Below are 25085 nucleotides of genomic sequence, written 5' to 3'. Positions count from 1 at the left end.
CCGACAGGTGACACCGCTGTAATAAAGTTAACATGCATCATTCATCATTGCAGTTCGCCACGGAGAAACGTAGTCTACGTCCTATAGCGCAAGACTACAGCCCCGTTCGGGGACATTTTTTCCTACTTCGCCATTAGGGACATTTTTTCCGGGGACGTTTTTACCGGATCCCCACGTAAACATCCCACACTGTCTTCGCTTGAAGCTTGACCGGTAAGCTATTTTTGCATGTCGCATATCTTGCCTGACTGCAGGCGCCATGCTTTCACACAACTGTTTCAATGCTTTTGCTATAAGCTAGAGCCATTAAACTTTCATCACCATTCAAGAGTTAAACACTGATAGTAGTGATGCACACATCACAAAAGAAAGTATCGCTCGCGGGTGACCAGTGGAACAGAGTGCGAGCAGGATTCGGCGTCTGTTTCCAAACAAATCACTTGATCTTCCAATATAAACACACAACTAAAACAATGGCCACTGTCGCTGTTTATGATCAGGAATTTTCGCAAGGAACTTGGTGACGCATTGGGCCAAAGCTCCGATTCGCTGAACCACCGCAACGCATTTCTTATCTGTCAACCGGACGTACATGACAAGCACGCATAGTTTTTCAAGCATCGCAAAAAAAGAAGCGAAACTCACGGTGGTCTTTTCCGCCACCGCTAGCTTTCGCTAGCACCGCCATATTTCTGAATGCGCAAACTACAGGCGCGCATACACGACAAACATGTAGCGTTAGCGCGTAGACACTTGACATCGTGCTTGCCGCTGTTAGGCGAACAGCAAAGCCGTTGAAGTCGGCAACTTCCGAAACCGAAACAAGTCGAAATCAGCCGAAGCAGCCGAAGCTGTAGTGCTAGTCATAGCCATTGGCGGCGTAGCTTCGTCGCGCTTTCTTTTGTGCTGCTGGCGGCGTCATGCTCTCGAGATTTGCGAGGCACAAAGCGCAGCAAAATAGCTCTTGCGATGTGCAGAAGCGTCGTCAGGTTCTGTGTAAACCTGTGCAAAAAGTGTGCCGGCGTGCCCAACAGATAGTGCGTCTTCCTTTGTGCGCTTTCACTGGAAACACTACGCTGACGGCGGGACTATTGGAGGGCGTTCACCACCCGGGACACGTTTGGCATCTCAGATGTAAGTAAATTTCCTTCTGTCCTCCACATTCTTCTGGAAACAGCGCAGAACTGGTCATGCATGCCAACACAATGCTAGTTTGTTAGTTCGTAAACAACAAGACGCGTTCATAACAAACGGTTGTTTGGTTTTGACAAAGAAAGGGGGGGGGGGGGGGGGTGTTAATGCGTTTGCAGTGTCTTGGAAAAGAGACAGTGTCATGGGCTGCACGATTGAAGTAGAATATGCCGTACAAATCATCATTCGTAAGCTCATTGCGGGGTGCATGATGCCGGTGCCGTACTGCGATTCAGCCTTCGGCAAGAATTTAGTATGGGCAACTTCGTAAGTGCCTCGACCCGGTCCTTACGTTGTGCTGCAGTTGAAGATCCGGCGCTTGTGCATTGAATTTACACGGACTGAATAAGCGGTAAAACCTACCTGCGTTACGACAGGGCTAGCTCATTATTCAAATGTTCTATAAATATTGCGGATTATGGGATAAGGAGCCGGCGAACACGCGACGGCAGTATGATTCCGCTGTAATCGTACTTAAAGCACCATTGTCGAGCCTTGGGTGCAAGTAGAAGGTAAAAAAAAAAAAAGTTTTTTTAGCTATTTATGAATTTTTTCACCTGTATTGGCTTCACATTTTCTTTTGCATAATTTGTTTTGACTGAAGTAATCCACAAAAACTATAAAGTGCATATAAATGACAGACACCAAACTCAGGCCTTCAGTCCAAAAATAGCAGTAAGGTGTAAAGTTAATTATGCATTCAACAGTACCGATAGTATTGATTTTCTTGTGTAGTTATCTACAAATGAAGCAAAAAAATCTGAACTAATTGTGCTGAGATGCCCCATCGACGTCTTCCCTGATATGAAATGTGAATCAAAATGTGTGCAGGTTTTTTTGTACTCAGTGTATGAAATTCATGCAGGTTTTAAATTGAGGAGTGCATGCAGGATTCCAAGCAAAACAAGCCTTTGCTCAAGGTATCATTCCAGTGTGGTGTTTTTGTTTAAATTTATGCATGTTTTGTAGAAACAACTGTAGATGTTGATGAGGAAGTGGTTTCGAGGGGTGGCTGCTCCTGGCCCTAGGGTGCTGTGATTGGTAGGTCACCGCAGCTTGCGGCGGGGGCTAGCCTGCCACTGGATTTCTATCTGTTGTAGGCAGTCTTTGTACCTACTACCGTTTCAGTGGTGGACGACGGCTGTCGCGACGTGCCTCTCTCTCCCACTTTTTTCTTCTCTATTTTCTCTTCTGTCCGCACGAGGCAGTGGAGGTGGCTCAGCTACAGAGCCAGTAGTAGGCCCGTGCATTTTCGTTATCTTCTTCCTTTAGTCGCAACAACAAGTGGTGGTGTGTCTGGATCTAGCTCATGAATGGCTACCACATTTATGAATCGTTTGGTGGCCGCATGCACTTCCATACATGGTTTGAACAGTCACGTTACATTCTGCAATTTACTTCTTTTTACTTTTTGAATGGATGTGTTTCCACTTTTGAGTGCGTAGCCTTTCACAATTCATAATTGATCGGGTGAGCGTGTTTTGACATGATAAAAGGTTTGGCAGTTCGATAGCATTGGCGCGTCATGATGCACAAGCAGCAGACTGCTTGCTGCGCTGGTGCCAATATCTTCCTAGATATCACTTGATCATCATGTCAGTGTTGAGATCATTTAATGGAAGTGTGCAGATAGCAATAATCCCACATTTTCTTCACTGGCTTGCAGGCAGGAACTTGTCAGCAAAGCAGCTTTAAAAAGGAAAGCTCACAAAAATTATTTCTCTAATTGGCTGTTAAAACTGGAAAAAATTATTGTATAACTAGACTGCTCACTCACCATGTCAACTTCAGCAAAAGAAAAAAAAAAGTTGGATAATAGAGGCAGTTGCACTGCAGTCCTGATAAATATGTTGAAGTTGTTGAAATATAACTTGAGCTTTGAGTGCAAAATGAATCCAAGCTAGATCTGCTAGAGAGCAAGTAAAGTTGAAAGATGGAAAGATGGCACTTGACTGAATTCTCTTGTGAAAATTTATATATCTGGTCCGACTCTGCACATTCTTCCGAGTTGACGTAGTGGGAGCTAGGGATGAACTTTTGCTTTTCTTGGTGCACTGCTTGTGTGTAGCCCGAGTTGGGGTGGAACATTGCATGTTCAGAGGGTGGTAGGAAAGCAAACTCGGTGGCATTAGGAAGGCTATGAACAATATGAGGATGATAGGCTGCCTTTAGACTGACTGGTTTGCATTTCTCGATGTGTTTTGTATGTGCGAATGTTCCATAAGCTGCCACATATGCCTTGGATTTGATGTTGAGGTGACTGGAATGATGAAAAACTTAATGTTATGATCGAAGGCCTCAGAACATGCTGTGATTTTACTCCTGGATTAAGTTGCAGACATTGTTTGCTGGGCATACATACCTTTGAGAGGAAATCCAGTAGATGAAGGTACGGGCAGAGTGCTTGCTTATTATTCCAACCTAACTGCCCAAACAACGTCACCATTTTCTGGAAACAGATTGTTCGAGCTTCCAGCCTTCCGGTTCTTCACTCGTGCAATACAGTGAAGCGCATTTACGCCTTGGCACATGGCAGGCTCAGGGGCTTGTTCATCGCTACTGTACTAAGTTAGACCTCAAGTGGACTCGAAATGCCTTTTTCCATTGCCATGAAGTAGTGCCATGAAGTAGGGTTTAAAAGAAGGTTTGATGACGGACATACTGTTTGCTCTGCTAGCAAGTAACGAAGAGTTAGCATAACATTTTTTACAAGTTACACTATCTGGCACCTCTTGATGTGTGTTGTGCCTGCTACGCCACTGAATCCTTTGTGTGAGATCGGAGGTCCCTGCAGGATCACAGACTTTTATAATGCTACTTAAATTATGAGCAGATCTAGGTGGTAGATAGTAAAACTCTGTTAATGGTGAATTCCAATAACAGACTGTGGTCACTTACAGAACATTCTTTTCTGCTCATTTTGAACCAACTGTATTCCAAATGCAGATCCGGAACACATGTTTCATCTTCCAAATGCAGATGAGGAGCGATTGCTGAGCCAAGATCGCTCCATGGAGCAGTCTGGATTGCTCTGCCGAAATCAACAGGACCGGCTGGAAATTTACTTGAGTATGTGTTCAGCTGCACCTACCATTTCCAGTAGATTGTCTCTGCTGCGCTTGCTGTGCCCTCTGCAATAATGGACTATTGGTACTTGCCGCTGCTTCGAATGCAAATTGCTGTCATGAAATAGTGCTCACTTTTGAGGACAGCAAGTCTGAGAGCAGCAGTATTCTGCAATAATCTTTTTTAAAGACCTCAGCTCAGAGTGCGACTGGAAAACTATATGCAGAAACAATCTTTGTGTGCTATTTGTGAACTTGAAGCCATTCCTCAACTCTGAAACAGTGAAAACAGTGATCTGAGCCTTTGTTTTATTTGAGAATAGTGCCAAAGAAATCTTACCGTGCTTGCCCGCACTCGACTATCTGAAAGAATGGCATAAACTGTTGAGGTCAACACCATTCTAAGACCTATTACAGGTCTAGAACAGACGGCATGTGTACATGAAGCACAGGCTAGCGCACAGAATGACTGGCAATTCCTCAGTCAGACCATGGGCACTACCTACTTGCGCTAGCACGAGTTCCAAACACAGTTGGGACACAATCTGTGCTGGATGCAGGTGCTCTGTTGTGGAGCGGGCAATCCACTTAAGTTCTGGGATTGTAATTCACTATGTGTGGAGGAAAAGCAAGTGAACATCTCTCTGCTGGCATATGTCACATTGCCTGCTGCCATCGCTTTTGGTTTCAATATGTGCTAGTGACAGGAATGCTCACAGCACAAGTGGGAGTGGAGACACTGATCTGCGCCATTATGGAAATGCCAAGATGTTAGCATGGGCAAACATCTCTTTGCATCACCACGAAGGTTGCTAAGGCTCAGCTCCATGTATGAGCAAGCGAGTACAGTGCGGGCATATGTCAGACAGCTCGTTAACTCTAGGCCTACAGCAACAGCTGCCATACCTTTAATGAGAACTCTCGACTAAAAAGGCACAATTTTACAAAGAGCAAAGTAAATGATGATAATGACTTTTTTTTTATTTAACAAAGCAGGTGGTCAGAGTGAAGAACTCATGCCACGACTGTTAATATGCCTCTACTGCCCCATTTGTAAAGCAAGCAGATTGAAGTTCTCGAATGAGCATGTTTACAGTCATGAGCAGCTCTGTTAGATGTGTGTCCATAGGGTGGCACATTGTTTCATTGTTCAAAAGAATACTAAACAAAAGGTGGTTTGGAACTTAAAGGGGAAAGAACAGAGAAGCTGGCTGTATTTTTGTTTTGTTTTCTCCTAAAAAAAAAAGAAGCTGGCTGTAGGTGCAGAAATACTGTGAATGGTGAGAGGTGGACAGGTGCCAAGCAGTCGTGAACTGCACCTGGACTTTGCAAGGAGCCTCATGCTACTCATGAGCCACAGTTTGGCCATACCTAGCTTATATAAGCTTGACTTGTACAAAACATGCCTGCAAATGTAACCCTGCCTCAAGGCTGCCTACACCCTACTGTGGCAGCTTCAGCGTTTATTACATTTGACTAGTGAGCTGGGTGATGCGGGCTCGGTCTTAGCTGGGGTGGTTGCATTTCGATGGTGGAAAAATGCTAGGTGCCCATGTGCTTTATAGTGTCAGTGCACATTAAAGAAGCGTAGATGGTCGAAATTATCCAGAGCTATCTACAATGGCTGACCCTCGAAGTTAGTTTCTTTGGCATGTTGAACCCCATGATCAAATCAAGGCTGCCTACTGTTAGCATTAGTAGAGTACCTTCGCAATGCCACAAAGTCTGCCCCTCACCACACTCCTAACTTTCATTGTTTGCAACTCTACTCAGGTTACTTAGTTTGATGACCCTTTTTCCTGAAACAGTAGCAGTTGACGAAAAGAAGTGTAAAAGCATATCTCACGCCCATGCACTGAACTCCGAGAAAGGTGCTGATTTGGTCATAATTTCTTTTTTTCATGAGAATTTGGTCAGTGTCATATGACCCTTGGAAAGTCATCTCTACTGAAATGTTCATGTGATAATCTGGGTAGCTCTTATAGATGGCTTGGATGATATCATAAGTGCTATGATGGTGAACTGTGCTTAGTGTCTGCAATACCGTCATGATGAAGATGGTGAATGCAAATTAGACAGATTTTTGCTCTACTTTTGGTTCACCAGTGGGTGCCTAGTGAGTCGTCAGTGCAAGCTATCCATAGGTTCACTTTCTTCATGCAATTTACATAGCTGGGGAGTTCTCATAATAGCAGAAGTATCATATTTATGGGTCACTAACTTAACTTTTTTTTTTAATGTAAGATAAGTAAATACGCCGTCGGCAACCTTAGAGCGCAGCATGCTCTTTACCTGTATTACCTGTTTATCATGGATCGAATAATGGTGCTGTACTCAGGGTTAAATGTCTGGCTATGCAGCTGAAGCTAGGCAAGAAAGTGAAGGCAACATACCTCTCTTCCCTTGCCATGTAGAGTGGGTTACTTCAGCGCTAGTGACCTTGCATTAACTCTCCAACTTTCTCCCTTCACTTCAAGCCTGCACATGCCTAGCCCAAATAGTGAGCAAACAAACCACTCTCCTCGGCAAAGAGAATAAAACTTGTCTCCTTTCCTTTCGTACCTTGGCTGCATAGCCCACAACATGTCTCCGTGTATAGCAAGATTCAATGCCATATTTCCTCTTACTGTTGGAGCACCCTCTGCTTCTGCTGTACCACCCTTGCAGCAGCCTAGTGTTTTGTTTACCACAGAAATTCATTTTTGTGCAAGCTACACTGGCATGGAGAGGTGCATTTCTGAGCCAACTTTCATGCTTTATGATGATGCTCTCTTTGATCGCCTTTAAGTTGCATCAAACCTGGTCATGTGTGTTGGTCAGTACCAAATGAAGTAAATTTCTTTGACTAACATACTTTGAGAAGGATGGCAGTTTGCATGAGTTGGTAAGGCGTCATCTTGAAAGTAGCAGCACGAAAAAACAAGGATGTGAAAGGAGGCAAGCAGGCAATAACTCGCAACTAAATTTTATTGATGCAAACATGAAATATATAAAGCCAAGCAACGCCGCAAACTGCTCAGTCACTGATAAGCAGACAGCAAAACATCAATCACTAAAATATCCGAGCGGTTCCATTTATGTAGATATAGGTAGAGGTACCAACTTGGCTGTGCATTGTAAAGAATGCACTGGTTGCTTTCAGTTTCTTTCAGCTGCGCACATTCTGGCTGTCATCCATTTCAAATCAGCTGGAAAATCATTGAAGCTGAAGGCATTTCACGACTAGGTAATGAATGTGCTAGTGAGCCGTCCATCGTGTTAACATGCAGTGAGTTGGGATATCTAGATTAGGGAAGTGCTCTTAAATTTTAGTGACTCATGTTTTGCTTTCTGCTTATAAGTGATTGCGTGGTTTGCATTGTTGCTTGACTCCTTTATATGTTGCAAGTTAGCGTCTGTCTTGTCTGCTTTCACAGCCTTGTTTTTTCGGGCTGCTTGTTTCAAGATAAAATACAATTTCTGCTACTTAGGTCATAAAATGAATTCTAATGAAGTTCCACATCTCTTAGAAAAGTAGTATTGTAGTTACAGGCATGTATTAAGGCCCTGCACTACAAATTAAGAGGCTCACTCGATATAAAGCATAAAGGGAGAGCTTGTCTGATCTTGGGCCTTGTGGGCATTAGTGGATTATGGATAGGTTGATGTTAAAATGTACTTGCAGTTAAAATCAAGTAAATGCTTTATTTGTAACCAGGGGCACTGTGATGCCTGACCTGTTCTTTTGCCAGGCTGGCGACGAGATGGAGTGAAAGGATTTATTTCAGTGTTGGTATGTCTCGGGTGATGTCAACATTGTTTCTTCTCTGGCTTTATAGGCAGTCGCCCTTCAACGAATTCAATCCTAAAGTGAAAGTTTGAATCCAAAAAAATATTAATCTAGGATTACTTAGCAGGCAGAGGCGAATTCATACAGTGACTTACACCAGCATGCCATGCATCATTTCAAGAAAAAAAAAAGTATTGTGCTGTTACTATTCTATGCCTTTATTTCTTGCTCACAAAGCCTCTGCATGTAGGTCTTGCACTATATTACGCTTTAATTTGTTGGTTCATGGTACTTTTTACCTTACAGCAAGCTCCATGTGGCTTCAAAGCAATGGCTTCTTCAAGCTCTACAATACCCTTTGCCAGAATCGCACAGTGCTATGATGGGCAAGTAGGACATTGATGTAAGTGCTGAAGACATTTTTCAGCATGTGTAGTTTCTTATCTGCCTGACCTACTATTGCATTTGTGGCTCCTTATGTTTATTTTGAGGTTCAGGTTTCTTCAGTGTTTTCTTTGATTGCTGCCGTTGCTTACTGGCTATGGCATTTGGCTGCTGAGCCTGAGAATATGGAATGGAATGGTGCCTGGGGCCTGTCGATACAGGCAAAATGCAAATTTGCCTACATGTTGGGCAGTGCCAGTGCACAGTTTAAAGAACTTTTCGTGGAAGAGGGAGGGCTCTGGAAATTAGCCCAGAAGCCCTCTTTCATGATGTCTCTCATAGCTCATGTTCAGCTTTAGGGTAATAAAAGGACATTGAGGACAAGCTGAAGCTAGCTTGTGTTATACATTTCTGCATTCTATTCACTAAAATGCTATTTTACAGAAAATGCAAGTTTCTTTTTAAGGTAGGAAAAGCCAGAAGTTTTGAAACAAATCTCATTACCAGCTGATTTTATAAGATGTGAGGATAGTACACCTTGAAGTGAAGGCTCATGCACCTTCACTGTGGTTGCTGCAGTTGTTGGGCTAGTTATATTCCTCTGACTGCAAGTTAAATTAGCAGAGTACAGTAGGGGCAATGCAGTCGATATAGGTTTCAGTAGTCTTGACATTGCACTGCTCTCACATAAGTACTACCATCTTTCATTTGAAAATGATTGACAGTATTCTGAGTAGTGGCAGGTCGGCCACATGTGATCAGAGTTCTTGAGTGCATACTGGTTGCAGATTTTCACCATACCGCCATGTCTGGGATGCCACGTACCGGGATGCCAGCAGCACTGCAGCAACTGAGAAGGAAGTGGTTGAGCGTTTAATTGGATGGGAAAATTCAGTGTTATCTGTACTTTTAAGTGTTAAGCTGATGTAATTTGTGCATGTGGAATCGCGTCAAGCAGTTATTACTTCTCGGCTAGCTGTATTGGCGGCGGAGGTACTACAAACTACTGAGGAAAGTGTTGCTGGCTTCTGTCCTCATTGAAATGCAGCTGCTGATGATAACAAATGTGGCAAGAAGCAGGTGGCCTTGCTTCCACCTTGAAATATGTGCGTGTTTGTGAAAAGTATTGTTTTGTGGCTTAAAAGTAACCGATACCATACCCCTTCCATGGAGAGTAGACCAAAGCACATCCTCATGATTTGTGAGTGAGGAGGGAGAACTCACAAGTTTCAGCAAATGTAAATGGCGGTATGGGGTTGTTCTGGCAGAATACTTCTGCAGTGCTTCTCTCCTCAGCGAAAACCCCTTCACTGTGGCGGTAAAACCTGTTTTGGGGGCAGAAATAGGGTGCTGCCGGGAGACATTTCTTGTGACAATGACCACATCCATTACCTGCCCCACTCTGCCTTGGTTTGCTCTCTCTATTAAAGGGATTAAGCGCTTAAGAGCACCTTAACCTTACAGGTACCATTCATAACCCCCCTCCCTTCCCTTCTGGTTTTCAATAGAGAAGGCATGCTCCTCCCAAGATTCGTGTATAACATGAGACTTAATACAGAAATATTCAGCATTGCACCCAACTTCTGCCGCAACGGGGATTGGGAGAACATTTTTGCAGGTCCTCAGTGCACAATCACATAATACTTCATTGACATAGCCTACTATATGTCACCTACACATTACTCGTGGAGTTTGTATTCTTTTTTTTCTTGAGAGAAAAGCGCTACTCAGTCAAAAGGCACGATGCGGGGGAATGTGGAGTGAGCACTGATTCTGTGTGTTCGCAATTTTTGCTTAGCTTTCGTTCTTTTTCTTCTGGTGGTTTGGCAGGGTTGCTGATATTCGAGCGACACAAGAACTGTGTCATGAGTGTGCTTCTTCGCAGTGGGATCGTGCGTTTGTTTTCCTCATTGTAACGAAAATGTGCAAGGGTACTGACCCTATTAGGGGCTGCAAACATATTTATAGTGCATGAGTTATTTGCACACATGCACACCACACACTTGCAGTTTTGTAGTGGTGAAAAGAAATAGCTGTCAAGACTGAGAGCATCTTCTAAGGGCACATAAATGTTTATGTTTGAAATTAAGCTGTGAATTTATACAAGATGTGGCTTAGTTATTGAACAATTTTTTAGCACTATAGTTGTTTTATTTAACGGGTTTAACTTAAGGTACAAAGGTGGCCGATTGAGCCCTGTGCTCTAACACACTGTGCACAGAAGCAGTCAAATCTTTAAGCCGCGTTCAGACTACGTGCGCATCCGTCGTAAGTATCGTATTTATCGCAGTGCGCATAGTGGCTGGAACTCCCGTTTACGTAGCTTGCGACCGCGCATGTTCACACTGGGCCGTTCGGTAAGATGCGTTCTTTACGACCGGCCAATCAGCGCTCTCAACATGGCGCTGGTTTGCAAGCGGCTGATAGCGGAGGTCTGGGCTCTTCAAGCTCAAAATGAGATGTGAAAGAAAAGACTGGACACACAAATAAAATACGAAAAAGAACAATGGGTATATTAACAATTAACAACTCGATTATAAATACACTTCGTTTCACACACGCACGTTCGCACACAGTTTTCAAACGTCCGCTCACCGTGTTGACGCACCGCTCACTCCTTCGCACATTTCACGCGCCCGCTCTCTTGTCGACGTACTGCGCACTCCTGCTCGGTGTCCCGTGATCGCACTCTCTCGCACCAAAACAGGCGTACGGTCCGCCTGCATCCCTGCTTGCGATTTTACCAGTGCCCCGGAGCAATCTTGGAGACGGGCCGGGGCGGTGACTCAAAGGCCGTACTACTGACTCCAAACAATGAGCCGGGGCGCGCGGCAGACTCGGAAACGTCAGCGGAACCTCGTCCCCCCTCAGAAAATGCTGTTTTCTTTTTCTCTTTTACGGTGAGCTTCTTTCAAACTTCGACGAGTCCGCACCAGCTCCGTTCTGCGGCCCGACCGCAATGTCTCCCCGAATCGGCCTTTCGCTGCAGGCCAACTGTTTCCTCACTTGTCAACGGAGCCGATGGGCTGCGAGAATGCACGGGGATGAAGCGGGCATATCCCCCGCCTCCATAACCTCACTTTTCTAAACTAGAGGAAACATTTGCTTGTTGAGAGCTTGTTCGCGCATGAAAAAACGGATTGATAAACCACTTACTACTTTGACTCAGCGCACTGACAATTTGCAGCCAGGCATCGTTTTGCACTTCTCTCTGTGCGATTTCAGCTACTCGTAGTAGAGACAGTAGAGAGCCAGCCTCTGCCGAACTTTTTTTATGAGAGGCTGATAATTCCACAGCGAAGATTCCGCACTGCACATGATCAAGCTGCGGACGGACACAATCACCGACACAGACACAATCACCGACAAAACACCAATAACACCGGCGAGCCGAGACACTGCAGCAGAGTAGGAGCGTTGGATGATGCCGCCTACTAGTGGTTTGCGGGTTTGCGCGCGAAATCTGAAAGGACCGGAAGCCCCGTGACCGGAAAGGGAAAACCGAAACGGCTGTGCGCATTGGTCGCGCGTAACAGACGTATCTGTAATAGTAGTAAAAGTCGCGGGTCCTCCTACATTTACGCCCACGCTTGCTGCGTACGTTGCGCATTTTACGCTCAATACGACAGCAGTCTGAACAGACACGTTACGTTTTTTGCGCTTGCGCTTACGATCCTTACGAACGATACGTGCGTTGCGCACGTAGTCTGAACGCGGCTTTAGTCCTCCCTATCTTCTGCTCAGGCCAAAGCAACTCATACCTTGTTGACACAAAAGTGACGTGTCTGTATTATTCCTGCATATCCTGCGTGGCGGTTTTTTTTTTTTTTCCTTTTTCATTCTACTGGGAAGGAGTGAGAAAAGGGCTGCAAGGTCTTTCTCGTCTATGCGGGAAGGACGAAAGGGTACTGGGAGGTTGGCTGTCAAAGTGCTTTAAAACGAGTGACTGCTTCAAGCTGCCCGGGGCGCTCAATAAATTGTGGGTGGGTGGGAAGGGGGAGTGGAGGTAGTGGGAGGGGGGTCTAGCTGTTCTCCGAGCTAAGCGCACAGCAGCATGTATGCTTCTTCCTTTTTTTTTTTACTTAGTAGTGCGGAGAGGATAAAAAAATAAGGGCGGGGGGGGGGGGTGTTTGGCCAGCGCAGGTCGCGCTGTTTCAAACGAGTGACCGCCTGGAGCTGCCCTTGGCAAAGCACAGAGCAGTATACACGCTTGCCGCTTGCTCCTTTTTTTCCGTACCAGTGAGGTGTGCGCTGCGATAGCCTGAGTGGCAGTGGAGGGAGCACTGAAGATTTGGCTGCTTCTGTGCCCGTGCACTGGGGCAGGTTTTGTACCCCGCTATGTGATACAAGCCTGAATCACTTTGGGGCATTAAACCCCATAAACGAAACCTTATGTGAAACATCTTGTATACTATTTCATGGCTTAATCCAAACATCAATGTTTATGCACCGTTCAGAAGATACTCTGTCTTGACAATAATTTTTTGCGCCACTACAAAACTGCATGTGTATGGGCGCGTTCGCAAATAACTCAAGCTCTGGTACTGAATATATGCAGCCCCACATACGGCAAGTACTCTTGCACATATTCATTACACTGCGGAGAGCAAACGCACCATCCCGGTGACATGATGCGAAAAAGCCGACTCAACTCCAGAGTCCCCGCGTCGCTTTGCATACCCATACAAGCTGTACACTAAGCTATCGAAAGAAACAGAACGGAAGCAAAAAATTGCAAACGCACAGAATCAGTGCTCACTACATTCCCGCGCATCTCGTCTTGACTGAGCAGTGCGCATCTGTTAAAAAAAATCTAGGAGATACATATATGTGTCGTATAGGCTACGTCATCCATGTGTGACGTGACTGTGCACCCAGGACCTGCAAAAATATTTTCCCACAGGAATTGCGCTATGCAGGATAGCTGATACTCTTGAGTTTTGCAAAGAGCCTTTGTAGATAATTGTGCCCCCATTTTCACCCTGGTCAGTTCAAGGAGCAAGAGGCATGTAGGAGCACAATTACCTATTATAATCTGTATGATCCTGAATGGGCCAGGGCTCCTGTGCCATTCGCAGGGCAGCGTACAGCTTGTGAGATTGAGTATCGTGACAGGAAATTGGCACTTCACAAAAAATACTTTCACTTGAACTTCAACTCCATGCAGCCCTCAATGCCTGCTTTTCATTTGTTGGCAGTTAGGTGACCTTGAGGGCTCATCGACTGCCACTCAACTTGTAAACACGGGACATTATATCATTTGCTCGCTATTTGTGCTTTGTTCTGCGAGTTTATCCAGCTTTTCACAAAAGTGGATGCAGTGAGTATGCACACATCTGTTTTGTGAAGCATTGGCTGAGTGACGGCCCAGGTCAACCCTGTTCAACCCAGAACTTCTGGCATATTGTTTCGTGGATACAGCTTTGGCTACCCTCCTGACATCCCAGCTTTTGACACCAAGTATGCATAACCATGGCCTATCACAAACTGCAATGCTGTAATTGATCATCACATACTTCTGTGGTGCTGCACATTTCAAATTGTCACTATATGGGAGCAATGTTTCAGAACCTACTTAATGCAGAGCTATGATACACATTTGAGGACTAAGAGCAAGTTTGCTCTGCATGGTGACTTCCAGAGACAGGGACACACTTGTGGGGAAAGGCATGTTGCGTACATACTTTCCAACCCTTTGATTTTCCAGAAAACCAGATTTTTGACCGAACTTTCTGATTGCACGATCACTGCCCTAAATGTTCCGATAAGGGGCTTCTGCCTGCAAAGAATGGCTTTTGCAAAACCGGCACTGCGGAATCAGCAGCCACGTCTTCATTGCCAGCATCTCCATCAGAGGCCCCACTAGCACCATTGGCATCATTGGCTAAGCAGGAAATCAATCAAAGCAGACTTTACTGAGCGAGAGTAGGTGTGGCTGGCTGCACACACAGTTGATGTACTGCGTTTCTTGTAGGCAGCCGTGCACAGCTAATGCAGTCACAGTAGATATAGATGCTTTGCTGGCTTCGCTTTCGATCTGAGCTAAGGGCAGCTGCTCGGTGCACTTCACGTTAAAGGGTTTTTCCAAATGTCACGCCATCTGATCCTCCTGTATTGAGCTCAGCCGCATGCCTCATCTTACCAAGCTGCTCTATGCACAACAATGGCGTGATTGCTCTTCTTTCAGAACCATCACAGCCAACAACGGTCGCAGACGACATTACGTGTAAAAGGGCTAGTAATGGTTTTGCATTGAAGCCTTACAGCACTCCGATGGTGCTGAGAGAAAACTGTGGTTGTGGGCACGCAGATCAGTTTTGCTTTAGCTATGGAGACATAGCGAGAACACTCGGTGACGGCGTGTAGATATCTCGGCGTACACCTTTAGACATGTATTGCACGCTTGCTGCTGCATGTGTGTATGCTCAGGATGTTTAGATTAGGACTCATCAGACATTGCATGAAAGTGGCAGCCCCCCCCCCCCTTCTTTCGGACATTGAAACAGCAAACATGGCCTCTTCATCACCCCCTATTGGGCAGTCTTCCCATTTTTGGTCTTAGCACATACGTATAAAGGAAGCTGGGGGCCCACTAGCAGCGCAGTTGAGCCTTTGGAACAATGAACATTTGTGCTAGAGGCATCAATGGCTTAGTTGTCATATCAGGGTAGTACAGACGTCTTCAGACTCGCGGTGCTGTCTAAGTGGCTGGTTCACTCGTTTTGTGGAGACACATTCACGGTAGGCAGAAGGCATGGCTTTTCAAGCACAGTGACCATTGTGGCTCCCAGCTTTGTTTGTAAACCAATCAGGGAGTTCAATTTGTTTGTTTGGGTGCATACGTTGCAAAGCAGCATGCATGTTTTCTCCCTTTGCCCGTGAGCCCTGCAAGGTCAAAGAGCAAGTGTAGCAGCAACTTCAAACCAAACCTTAATAAACAAATTTGGTCACTAAATTTCACATTTCACAATGCATATGTCATGTTCTACTTGAACTGTATCACAGCGGCAGTGAGATTTCCTGACATTAAAGTGTTTTCAGCTGTTTTTCACAGCTGCCTTTTCATGCATCCTGGGAAACATGTTCTGTTAGCCTGTGAATATAGAGGTTGCTTCTGAACGTTCAGAGGACTTGACATTAGGGTATGAGTCTGTTATGCCTGTGGAATAGTTTTTAATTCAAATTTTGCCCTTGGGGTCGAATTCACAAACATGTCTCGACTTGACACTACCTCAGCTCTATAAAGTGAAGAAAACAGTCTTCTCTACACAAGGTTCAGTTGAAATTCTTGAATGCTTTTCAGCATTTCTTGTGACTTCGTATCCTCTAGAAATATCCCTCCACTCTAGGCAGCACACATAGCTTACAGGAGCACACATGGCTTACAAGGACAAGACAAAGGCCAAAATTTGGCCTGGAAAGTACATGCCACTATGTGTAACCTGGTCATTTTCTAATGTGAAGTCCTTCTGAACAACATCAACAAGCTGCCTCAAGAGTCGCAGCCTAATAGGTTGCGGCAGCCGCTTTTTGATGGCGACGAAAAGTAAGGCACCCGTTTGCTATGCAACATCAATGCACATTAAAGAACCCCAGGTGATTGGAATTTCTGGAGCACTTCACTACTCATAGCCTGAGTTGCTTTATTGCATAAAAAAAAGTCCCAGCCTAGTAAAACTGCTCTGTTGTGGCCGATGAAAGACACAAACGCAGGCAGCTGGGAATGGAAGTGAGTTTCATTCACCAACGCCTCGGCCTATATAGCCCTTATTTTGCGCAATATCAGATGTCAATTTAGGCACATGCGGAAGACAAGGGCTATATAAGCAAAGGCATTCGTGAATAAAACTCACGTTCCTGGCTGCCTGCGTTTGTGTCTTTCTTTGGCCACAACAGAACAAAAATATGTTTTGCAAACTGCATGAACAAGGCAGCTGTGAAAAATGGCTGAAAACAATTCACGTCTGGCAACATTTTCTGTCATTGACATAAAGCTTGTGAGAACAGGATTTAGGCATTGAGAAGTGCTAGAATTGCTGTGAAATCTAGTGACCTAGTTGCGTGTTTGCACTCGAAGTGCTCGGCGGTGAGCGTTGAGCACAAGTACAAAGAAGCATATTGCAGCGCGTGCACCCCAGCCAAGAAATTTGGCTTTCCAGAATCAAATGCCGCTTGTTTCCAAGCAAGCTAGGAGCTGTAATTGTAAATGTACTTGACTGCGAATATCCCTGAGCCACTCTGAAGACAGAATTGACCCCCCCTCCCCACAGCACCGTGCGTCTAAAACATTATGCTCCGAGGCAATCAGCAAGCCATCGATGTGTGCAGCACAGGTGTTCCATGGCACAACTGCACCTCCGGTACCTCCCTCTTCCTGTTTACAATATGCCATTCCCTACAATTGCACCACTGTTCACAGTGGTTCATAGAAACCCCTGCACATGCTTTGTTTGCTGTTAGCCGTCAAATGCTTGCTGCAATTTGGCACTCGGCACGCTCTGAAATGTTGCTGAGGCATCCGGTGACAACTTGAAATATGCCTATACCACAGCAGTATAATGCGGTGATCAACTACAGCATTAAAAGCTGCACCTGACAACAGCTATCCATACTCATCGTTAGCTGCATGGACTTCGGGAGACTTGTCTTGGTCGTACTTGAAACAATGTTTCAGTATTTTCGAGTCAGATTGAGGTTCCCACTGAGCCAATGCTTCAAAGAGTGGGTCTGTGAATCTTATTGTATCCGCTTTAATGAAAGGCTTTGTATGCAGTAGAATGAAGTCCGCACAGCGTGTGAACGCTACAATGCCTCATGTTTGCAAGTGGAGGTCGAAGTGGCCCTATATTAGCGTCATTGCAACTTCGAAATTCGTGAGAAAACTTGAGTTTTCTCCTGCACTCGAGGAGCGATTAAAGTAAAGCTTCATTTCTAAAAAAAAAATGCCTTGAGGATCGCTGGGAGTAAAGGTTTCAGTCAAGGTCTCCATGCATTCTTTCCGCATGGTATTTCTCAAGAAGACTTTGTTGGAAGGAACTCTCAGAGGCCGTCATGAATTCTAACCAAGCCTTGAGTAGAGGAACAGCTGTTTCCTTCACTCTGGAGCAGAGGCAGAAGGTTGAGTCGAGGTGCATCTTCATATGATCATATATGTAGGATTGCATAATCTTTCAGGTTTGGTTTTATTCTTTAGCCGTGTATGCTGAGCCATATCCAAGAGTGCAAACTTCTACTTCTCGAAGGCTGTTTAAATCTCCAGTTTTGCACTGCCCTCTTGACTTTGTAGTTATTGTAGCTTTTCATGAAGCGGTGTACAAATGTCATTGATTGATAGGTGAAGAAAAGAAGCCAGCAGTCGGCGAGGCCAAGGAAAGCACTGGGGATTGTACTTTGTGTGTTCTTTTTTAATTTTTACTTTGGTAATCACACAAATTAGAAATCCCCGCAGGGGGCACCTGTTAAAGCAGGTGTTTGTGTGTTTTGTGCGACACCACGGACCCCGAGCACCCACGCTTAGCCGTGCGTGGCATCGTCGTGTCTGGGGAAAAGGGGATCCTGGTGGTTGAGCCGATGCCGAGTGTTTGGACCTTTAAGGCCCCTCGGCGGAGGCAACACACCACTTTGGCCCACGCTTCCCATAGACGGCACCTCCGGGCTGACCCACCCGGGGGAAATCGGCAGTCGCCTTTTCCTGTCCTCCTCTCCATCTTTCACTTTCCTGTCATCTATCCTACAACTCTCCTGTCCTCTACTCTCTTCTTGGTTTTTTCCTTACTTCCCGGCGGCGAGGGTTAACCTTGTGTGGCTGACTACCCTGAGTTGAGCCATATTAGGTTATAGTTAAGGTATACAGCTGGCGTGGGCAGGGCTTTTTTTAGGCACCTGTCCCGTCCCCTTGTTGGACTCCATGGTGGGTGGCTGGTACCATAACCGAACAATAAAATAAATTTTATGGCTTCTTCCCTTTCCGCAACTGATCGCCCTCCCGCCAAGAGAGGGCGCACCGATGTGACGAACAAGTTTTTCACTAAAAATGTAAACAGCTTCCCCCGCTTTCATGTCATTCACTCTGAACAAGCAGAAAAAACTGCCCGTCAAGTCTCACCGTTCCTTGTGACAAAGACTCTCACAGACACAATAGGTCCAGGCTACAAAGTCAAAAAGCTACCAAATGGTGACCTCCTCTTAGAAGTGCTGTACAACCACCAGTGCGAAAAGCTAGCAGCTGTTACATCATTCGGTGATGTCCCTGTCACAATCTCACCACACCGCTCACTCAATACAGTTCGTGGGGTCATTTCAGATAATGACCTCAAGTTTCTGACCGAAGAAGAATTGCTCGAAGGACTCAAGGACCAAAATGTCATCAACGTTTACCGAATCAAGATCAGGCGAGACAACAAAGAGATCCAAACTAAGCACATCGTCTTGACATTTGCGCTGAGCACCCTTCCAGACTCCGTTGAAGTAGGATACACAAAGCTGCAACTCAGACTGTACATACCTAACCCACGTCGCTGTTATAACTGCCAGAGATATGGCCACAGCTCCCAGAGCTGCCGAGGCCGACTCACCTGCGCAAAATGTGCTTCAAATGAACATGCCACTGACAACTGCCAAACTGAACCAAACCTTTGCGTAAACTGTGAGGGCAACCACCCAGCATACTCAAGATCCTGCCCAACATGGAAGAAAGAAAAAGAAATTGTAACCTTAAAAGTCACTGAGAACATTACATTCGGAGAGGCGAGAAAGCGGCTTTCACTGGTCCAAAGCCCAACTTACTCCGTTGTGACGCAACAGGGCGCAGCGTCACAGCGTGCTTCGGCACCCGCCCAGGTCACGGGTAGTGACCCTGGTGTGGAGCCATCCGCGCCCACGGTGGCTGCAGCTGGCGCTGCTCCACCACCCCCAAAGCAGGCCTCGCGACCTTCCAGGTCTGCGGGGCCCAAGGCCTCTTCTCACACGGGGAGGCCTACTTCAAGCGTTCCGGTGTGTTGTCCGCGGTCATCCAGCGTGTCTGAAGACGCGATGGACACGACAACACAGGGTAGTCCTGTGCCGTCAAGACGGCGGGACTCCTTAGAGCGTGCAAAAAAGGACAAGCCCCGAATCACGGGGCCAAAAACAACGTAGTCTCTATTTTACTCATGTAGCTTAAGATGGCTTTTGTAATAAACTGGAATTGCAGGGGACTGCTTAATAACTTAAGCGACATAAAAGACATTTTAGCAACATATTCACCTGTGGCCTTATGTCTGCAGGAAACAAACCTGAGTCCTCTACATGTGAATATTCTTAAAAAATACAAAGTCTTCCGCCGTGATCGAGAGCAGGCATGCAGGCTCTCGGGCGGTGTTGCCATCATAGTTAAAAACAATATTGCATCTCGTGAACATAGGCTCAAAACTCGGCTAGAAGCAGTAGCTGCCACACTTATCACGTATAAAACAATCACAATTTGCAGTATTTATATAGAGCCACACTTAAAAATAACACTCCATGATATCGAAGACCTTTTCAGCCAACTGCCAGATCCATGCGTAGTAGTTGGCGATTTTAACGCCCACTCTTCTTTCTGGGGCAGTGAAAAAACTGACACGAGGGGCCAAATTTTAGAAGACTTTATTCTGTGCAATAATATCTGCTTACTTAACACCGGAAAACCCACTTACTGCTCCCCGAGCTCCGGTAAAATGAGTTTTATTGATTTATCTTTCTGCTCATCATCGGTTCTTAGCGATTTTAAATGGGATGTCTTAGATAATCTGCATGGAAGTGATCACCTACCTACAACAATCAGTCTAACATCATCACCATCTATAATTCAAACTAAACCAAGATGTTGGAAGCTGCATTTAGCAGACTGGAAGCTTTTTAAAGAGAAAGCCGACTTGAGAAAACTATTTGCCGAAGATTTTAATGTCGACGAGTTAAATGAAAGATTTACCTCTTGTATTTTAGCCGCCGCACGCCAAGCCATCCCTCAATCATCTGGAGTTGTGAGACAGAACTGTAAAGTGTGGTGGACAAAAGACTGCAGGGAGGCAAAGAAAAAACAAAATAAGGCGTGGAGTATATTTCGCAGGTACCCCACACAAGAAAATCTCCTAATTTTCAAAAAGGCTAGAGCTAAAGCCCGCTATGTGCGTCGTACTGCTGAAAAAGCTTCATGGCAGCATTACATCTCTTCTATAAACAGTCATATAACATCCAAGGATATGTGGGCACAAGTAAATAAATTAAATGGCAAGTACTCCCCGTTTACAGTTCCTCTCCTTACAGACCCAAATACCCAGACAAGCATTCAAGAGCAAGCGGACATTTTAGGTGAACATTTTTTCATGGTATCTAGCTCATCACATTATTCAGAATCATTTTTAAAGTATAAAAGCCAAGCAGAAAGACAGAAATTACCTACTACTGGCAGCGTTCACGAATCATACAACAGTCCCCTTACACTACAAGAAATAAACACAGTTCTCTCTTCCGGCAAACGTACAGCACCAGGCCCAGATGAAATACACTATCAAATGCTAGCCCATCTTTCTGAATCCTCAGTTGAAGCACTCTTAAAATTTTTTAACAAGGTATGGATGTCAGGAGAAATACCGCAGGCCTGGAAGAAAGCCATTATTGTTCCGTTACTGAAACATGGAAAGCCACCAACATCCCCAAGCAGTTATAGGCCCATAGCACTAACGAGTTGTATCGCTAAATCGTTTGAAAGTGTTCTAAATATCAGGCTCATGTTTACACTTGAATCTCGCAAACTTCTCGACACCCGCCAATGTGGATTTAGAAAAGGATGTTCGACAACTGATCATCTTGTGCGCTTGGAAAATACGGTACGAGAAGCATTTATACGCAGACAACACTGCCTTGCCGTATTTTTTGATTTAGAAAAAGCTTATGACACGACGTGGAGGTATGGAATCCTACGTGACCTGGGAGACCTTGGCATCCGCGGCAGAATGTTAAAATGCTTGAAAGAGTTTTTGTCCGACCGTTCTTTCCAAGTTCGTCTCGGTGCTACTCTGTCAAAACGTTTCACTCAGGAGAATGGTGTCCCTCAGGGGTGCATCTTGAGTACCACGCTGTTTATAGTAAAAATGAACTCCATAGTAAAAATAATCCCAACGACCATCATGCATTCAGTCTATGTCGATGACCTACAAATAGCATGTACATCCTCTAATGTATCAACGTGTGAGAGACAAATTCAATTAACAGTGAATAAACTAGCGACATGGGCAGATAGAAATGGTTTCAGGTTCTCTGCACAGAAATCAATAGCCGTTTTATTCTCACTTAGACGAGGTTTGCAAGTGGACCCTACAGTTTACCTCAATGACATTGCTCTCCCAGTAAAACACGAACATAATTTTCTAGGCATTACTTTCGACAGAAAGCTTACTTTCCTCCCCCACATAAACACCCTTAAAAAGAAAGCCTCCCAATCTTTAAATATACTCAAAGTGCTGTCACGTAAACGCTGGGGAGCCGACAGGACATGCCTTCTGCAGATTTATCGTTCAGTTGTACGTTCGAGCTTGGACTACGGTTGCATAGTCTACGGTTCCGCAAGACCCTCATACCTAAAACGACTAGACCCAGTCCACAACCTAGGTCTGCGTCTTTCGACCGGGGCATACAGGACGTCGCCTGTGCGAAGTCTGTATGTAGAAACCAACGAACCATCTCTTGAGGACAGAAGAATTATGCTAACTTGTTCATACATTCTTAAGATCCGTTCGCTACCAACACACCTCTGCTACCCCATAGTAACAAAGTGCCCGTCCAGAACCCTGTTCAACAACAAACCGCAAGCAGTCAGACCCCTCCTCCTCCGCTTCGAACAGATGTGCGAAGAAATAAAAATACTCGATACACTCCCCGACATTGCACAATGCCCTGATCCATTACCCCCTTGGTATAAATTTCCCTGTGTATGCGACCTTACTTTAACACAGTTTGACAAACAACAAACTCCACACGAACACATATTACAAGAATTCCTGACATTAGAGGAAAAATACAAAGACCACAATACATTTTATACCGACGGTTCTAAAACTACCTCATATGTTGGTAGTGGTGTCGTAGAAAACAATCGCCAGAAAACAGTTAGGTTGCCCAATTGTGCATCAGTGTTCACTGCAGAAAGTTATGCCATATCCATAGCTGTGGAAAAAATAATAAAATGCAATATTGAAAAGAGTATAATCTACACTGACTCCCTCAGCTTAATCACAGCATTACACTCTAAAAATGCAACAGAACCTGTAGTGGGAAAAATAATACATTGTATAACATCAGCCGAAACACGAGGTTACAAAATTAAATTCTGCTGGGTACCTAGCCATGTCGGAATCGTAGGTAACGAGACAGCTGACGAATGTGCAGCAGCTGCCCGAAAAGCAAAAATAGAAAAAGTAAATGTACCACGCAAAGATGTTTTGAAATTCATACAAAAAAAGCTCAGGGAAAAATGGCAAGCCTCATGGAAAAATGAAATAAACAACAAACTACACGTCGTGAAACCAGTTGTCGAAGAATGGAAGTCATGCAGTCACCAGAAACGCTTCATGGAGGTAATATTATGTCGCCTTCGAATAGGACACACGCATCTTACTCATAGTTACATTCTCAAAAAAGAAGATGAACCCATATGTGAAGACTGTGGACATGGACTGACGATAAACCACATTTTAATTTCATGTAAAAAACTCGAAAAGCTACGGAAAAAGCATTTCACTCTATTTTACACCAAACAGATACCATTCCATCCATCACTTCTAGGAGAGAATGCAATTGTAGACATTTCATGTGTTTTTAGTTTCTTAGAAGAAACATCCTTCCTGAACAAACTATGATATCTTAACACTTCATTCCTTTTAAAAAAAAACCATAATATACCTTGTGCTTGGCGCATGATAGCCTGAGTTGCTTATGCGCCATAAAACACAACACAACAACAACACAAATTAGTAATGTAATCTGTTTAGGGGAAAGATAAATGCAAAGTAGAAGGAAAAACAATGTGCCGATGATGGGGACCGAACCCATAAAGTACAATCCCCAGTGCTTTCCTTGGCCTCGCCGACTGTTGGCTTCTTTTCTTCATGTATTATAATGAGTACCCTCATTTCCCCTTCATTTATCTGCTTGTCGCCTACGGGGGTCTCGGTTCTGGAAGTCTTGAAGCCATAGGTAGCATAAGAGGGTTCTAGCACAGCTTTCGCCCTCGCTCTTGATCACATTCTATGTGACACTGGCGTTAACACAGGACATTCCACGTCCACCGCTATGGTTGAGGGCGGCACTGGTGAACACTCTCAAGGTTCGTATAGAGACAACATTAATACGTAAGAAAGTAGCAGGTGGAACAGCGGCCGATGTAGCTCAGTTGGAAGAGCACCGGACGCGATATTTGAAGGTCGTGGGTTCGGTCCCCACCATCGGCACATTGTTTTTGCTTCTACTTTGTGTTTATCTTTCCCCTAAACAGATTACATTACTAATTTGTGTGATTACCGAAGCAAAAATTGAAAAAAACAAAACAAAGTACAATCCCCAGTGATTTCCTTGGCCTCGCCGACTGTTGGCTTCTTTTCTTCATGTATTATAACGAATACCCTCATTTCCCCTTCATTTATCTGATTGATCGATAGGATATGGTTCGAAGGCCCTTGAAATATCTGTTCGACTGAGGTATTAAATTTTGTGGGGGTCTGATGCTGAACAGTCTGTATGCTCGTGTCAGTTCCTCAGATTTCTGTAGTTCAGAATCGAAACTTTTTGAATTGAATTGTCAAATAATAGTATAGCACCTACTTGTCCCTTTCCCAAAATGTTTGGAAAGACATGAGCTGAATTTTTGGATCAGGGATATAGTCCTGCTTTTTTTTGCATTTTGCAGACGTCGCACAGTGAAAACCTGTATCCAGGCCCGAACCCAACAGGTCAAGAGCAGCAGAACAAGGGAACCTATATCCAAGCTCCAACCTGGTGGACCGAAAGCAGATGTTTTGTGACCACAGTGTGTCAGCCATGCGAAGACATGGCATGAATAAAGCCAATCCAGGTGACCACATGTGTCTTTTCCAAGCATGCATGCTTTACACATGAGGCATATCTCATGGAGGGCATCATATGGCAAAACATTTTGTCACAACTGCAGCAAACACTGATTGAGGCCTTGCACAAGGCCTAAAGCTGGGATATTAGTATTATATGCAACACAAACATGAGGAGTGGTGTAGGAGCCTTGCAACCATGCAGAGTATCACTATAGCATGGTAGCATTCCTATGTCAATGTCTCTCGTCCTCTAAGATCACACTGCTGTCTTGCATCTTTTGAGTCCTGAGTCTCGAACAATCCTCACGCTGTGTGCGGGTCGGTAACCACGCACAGGTTTTTGCATGCCGTACCTTTTGAAGCGAAAGCTTGTCTACGCATATCAGATTGCAGCTTCGCGTGGCTTCACATAGCCTAGTTCTGCGCATGCGTGTGACGTCACAGCCAAGGCCAGCTGTGCAGCCTCCTTGCCAAGCTCTGCCAGCATTGCCTAGCAACGCTTAAGAGGTGTGCGACTCCTCAAAAAAAAAAAAATTTGTCTCCACCGGGAATCTAACCTCTATCCCTTGGATCCCCAGCCAAGCGCTTTACCAC

At 44.9% G+C, this 25085-nt stretch overlaps 1 protein-coding gene across 2 annotated transcripts; it reads left to right on the top strand.

Annotated features, from left to right (window-relative positions):
• The first annotated feature begins 899 nt into the window (after positions 1-899).
• LOC146205959 (uncharacterized) lies at positions 900-24491 on the top strand. Of its 2 annotated transcripts, none has more exons than XM_084586979.1 (4): positions 900-1134; positions 4171-4260; positions 8332-8428; positions 24332-24491. In XM_084586979.1, the coding sequence occupies exons 1-3, from the start codon at positions 921-923 to the stop codon at positions 8406-8408; spliced, it is 381 nt and encodes a 126-aa protein (XP_084443105.1). In that variant the 5' UTR covers positions 900-920; the 3' UTR covers positions 8409-8428; positions 24332-24491. The 2 variants fall into 2 exon arrangements, with proteins under 2 accessions (XP_084443105.1, XP_084443104.1); XM_084586978.1 differs by having other exon boundaries at positions 4138-4260.
• The last annotated feature ends 594 nt before the right edge of the window (positions 24492-25085 follow it).

This window comes from Amblyomma maculatum, chromosome 1 (assembly GCF_055883805.1).
Source record: "Amblyomma maculatum isolate TAMU_Amacu chromosome 1, ASM5588380v1, whole genome shotgun sequence".
In the NCBI taxonomy this organism is placed as follows: Eukaryota; Metazoa; Arthropoda; class Arachnida; order Ixodida; family Ixodidae; genus Amblyomma; species Amblyomma maculatum.
The sequence above is the reverse complement of the archived record's forward strand: the minus strand, read 5'-3'. Positions and strand labels throughout refer to the sequence as shown.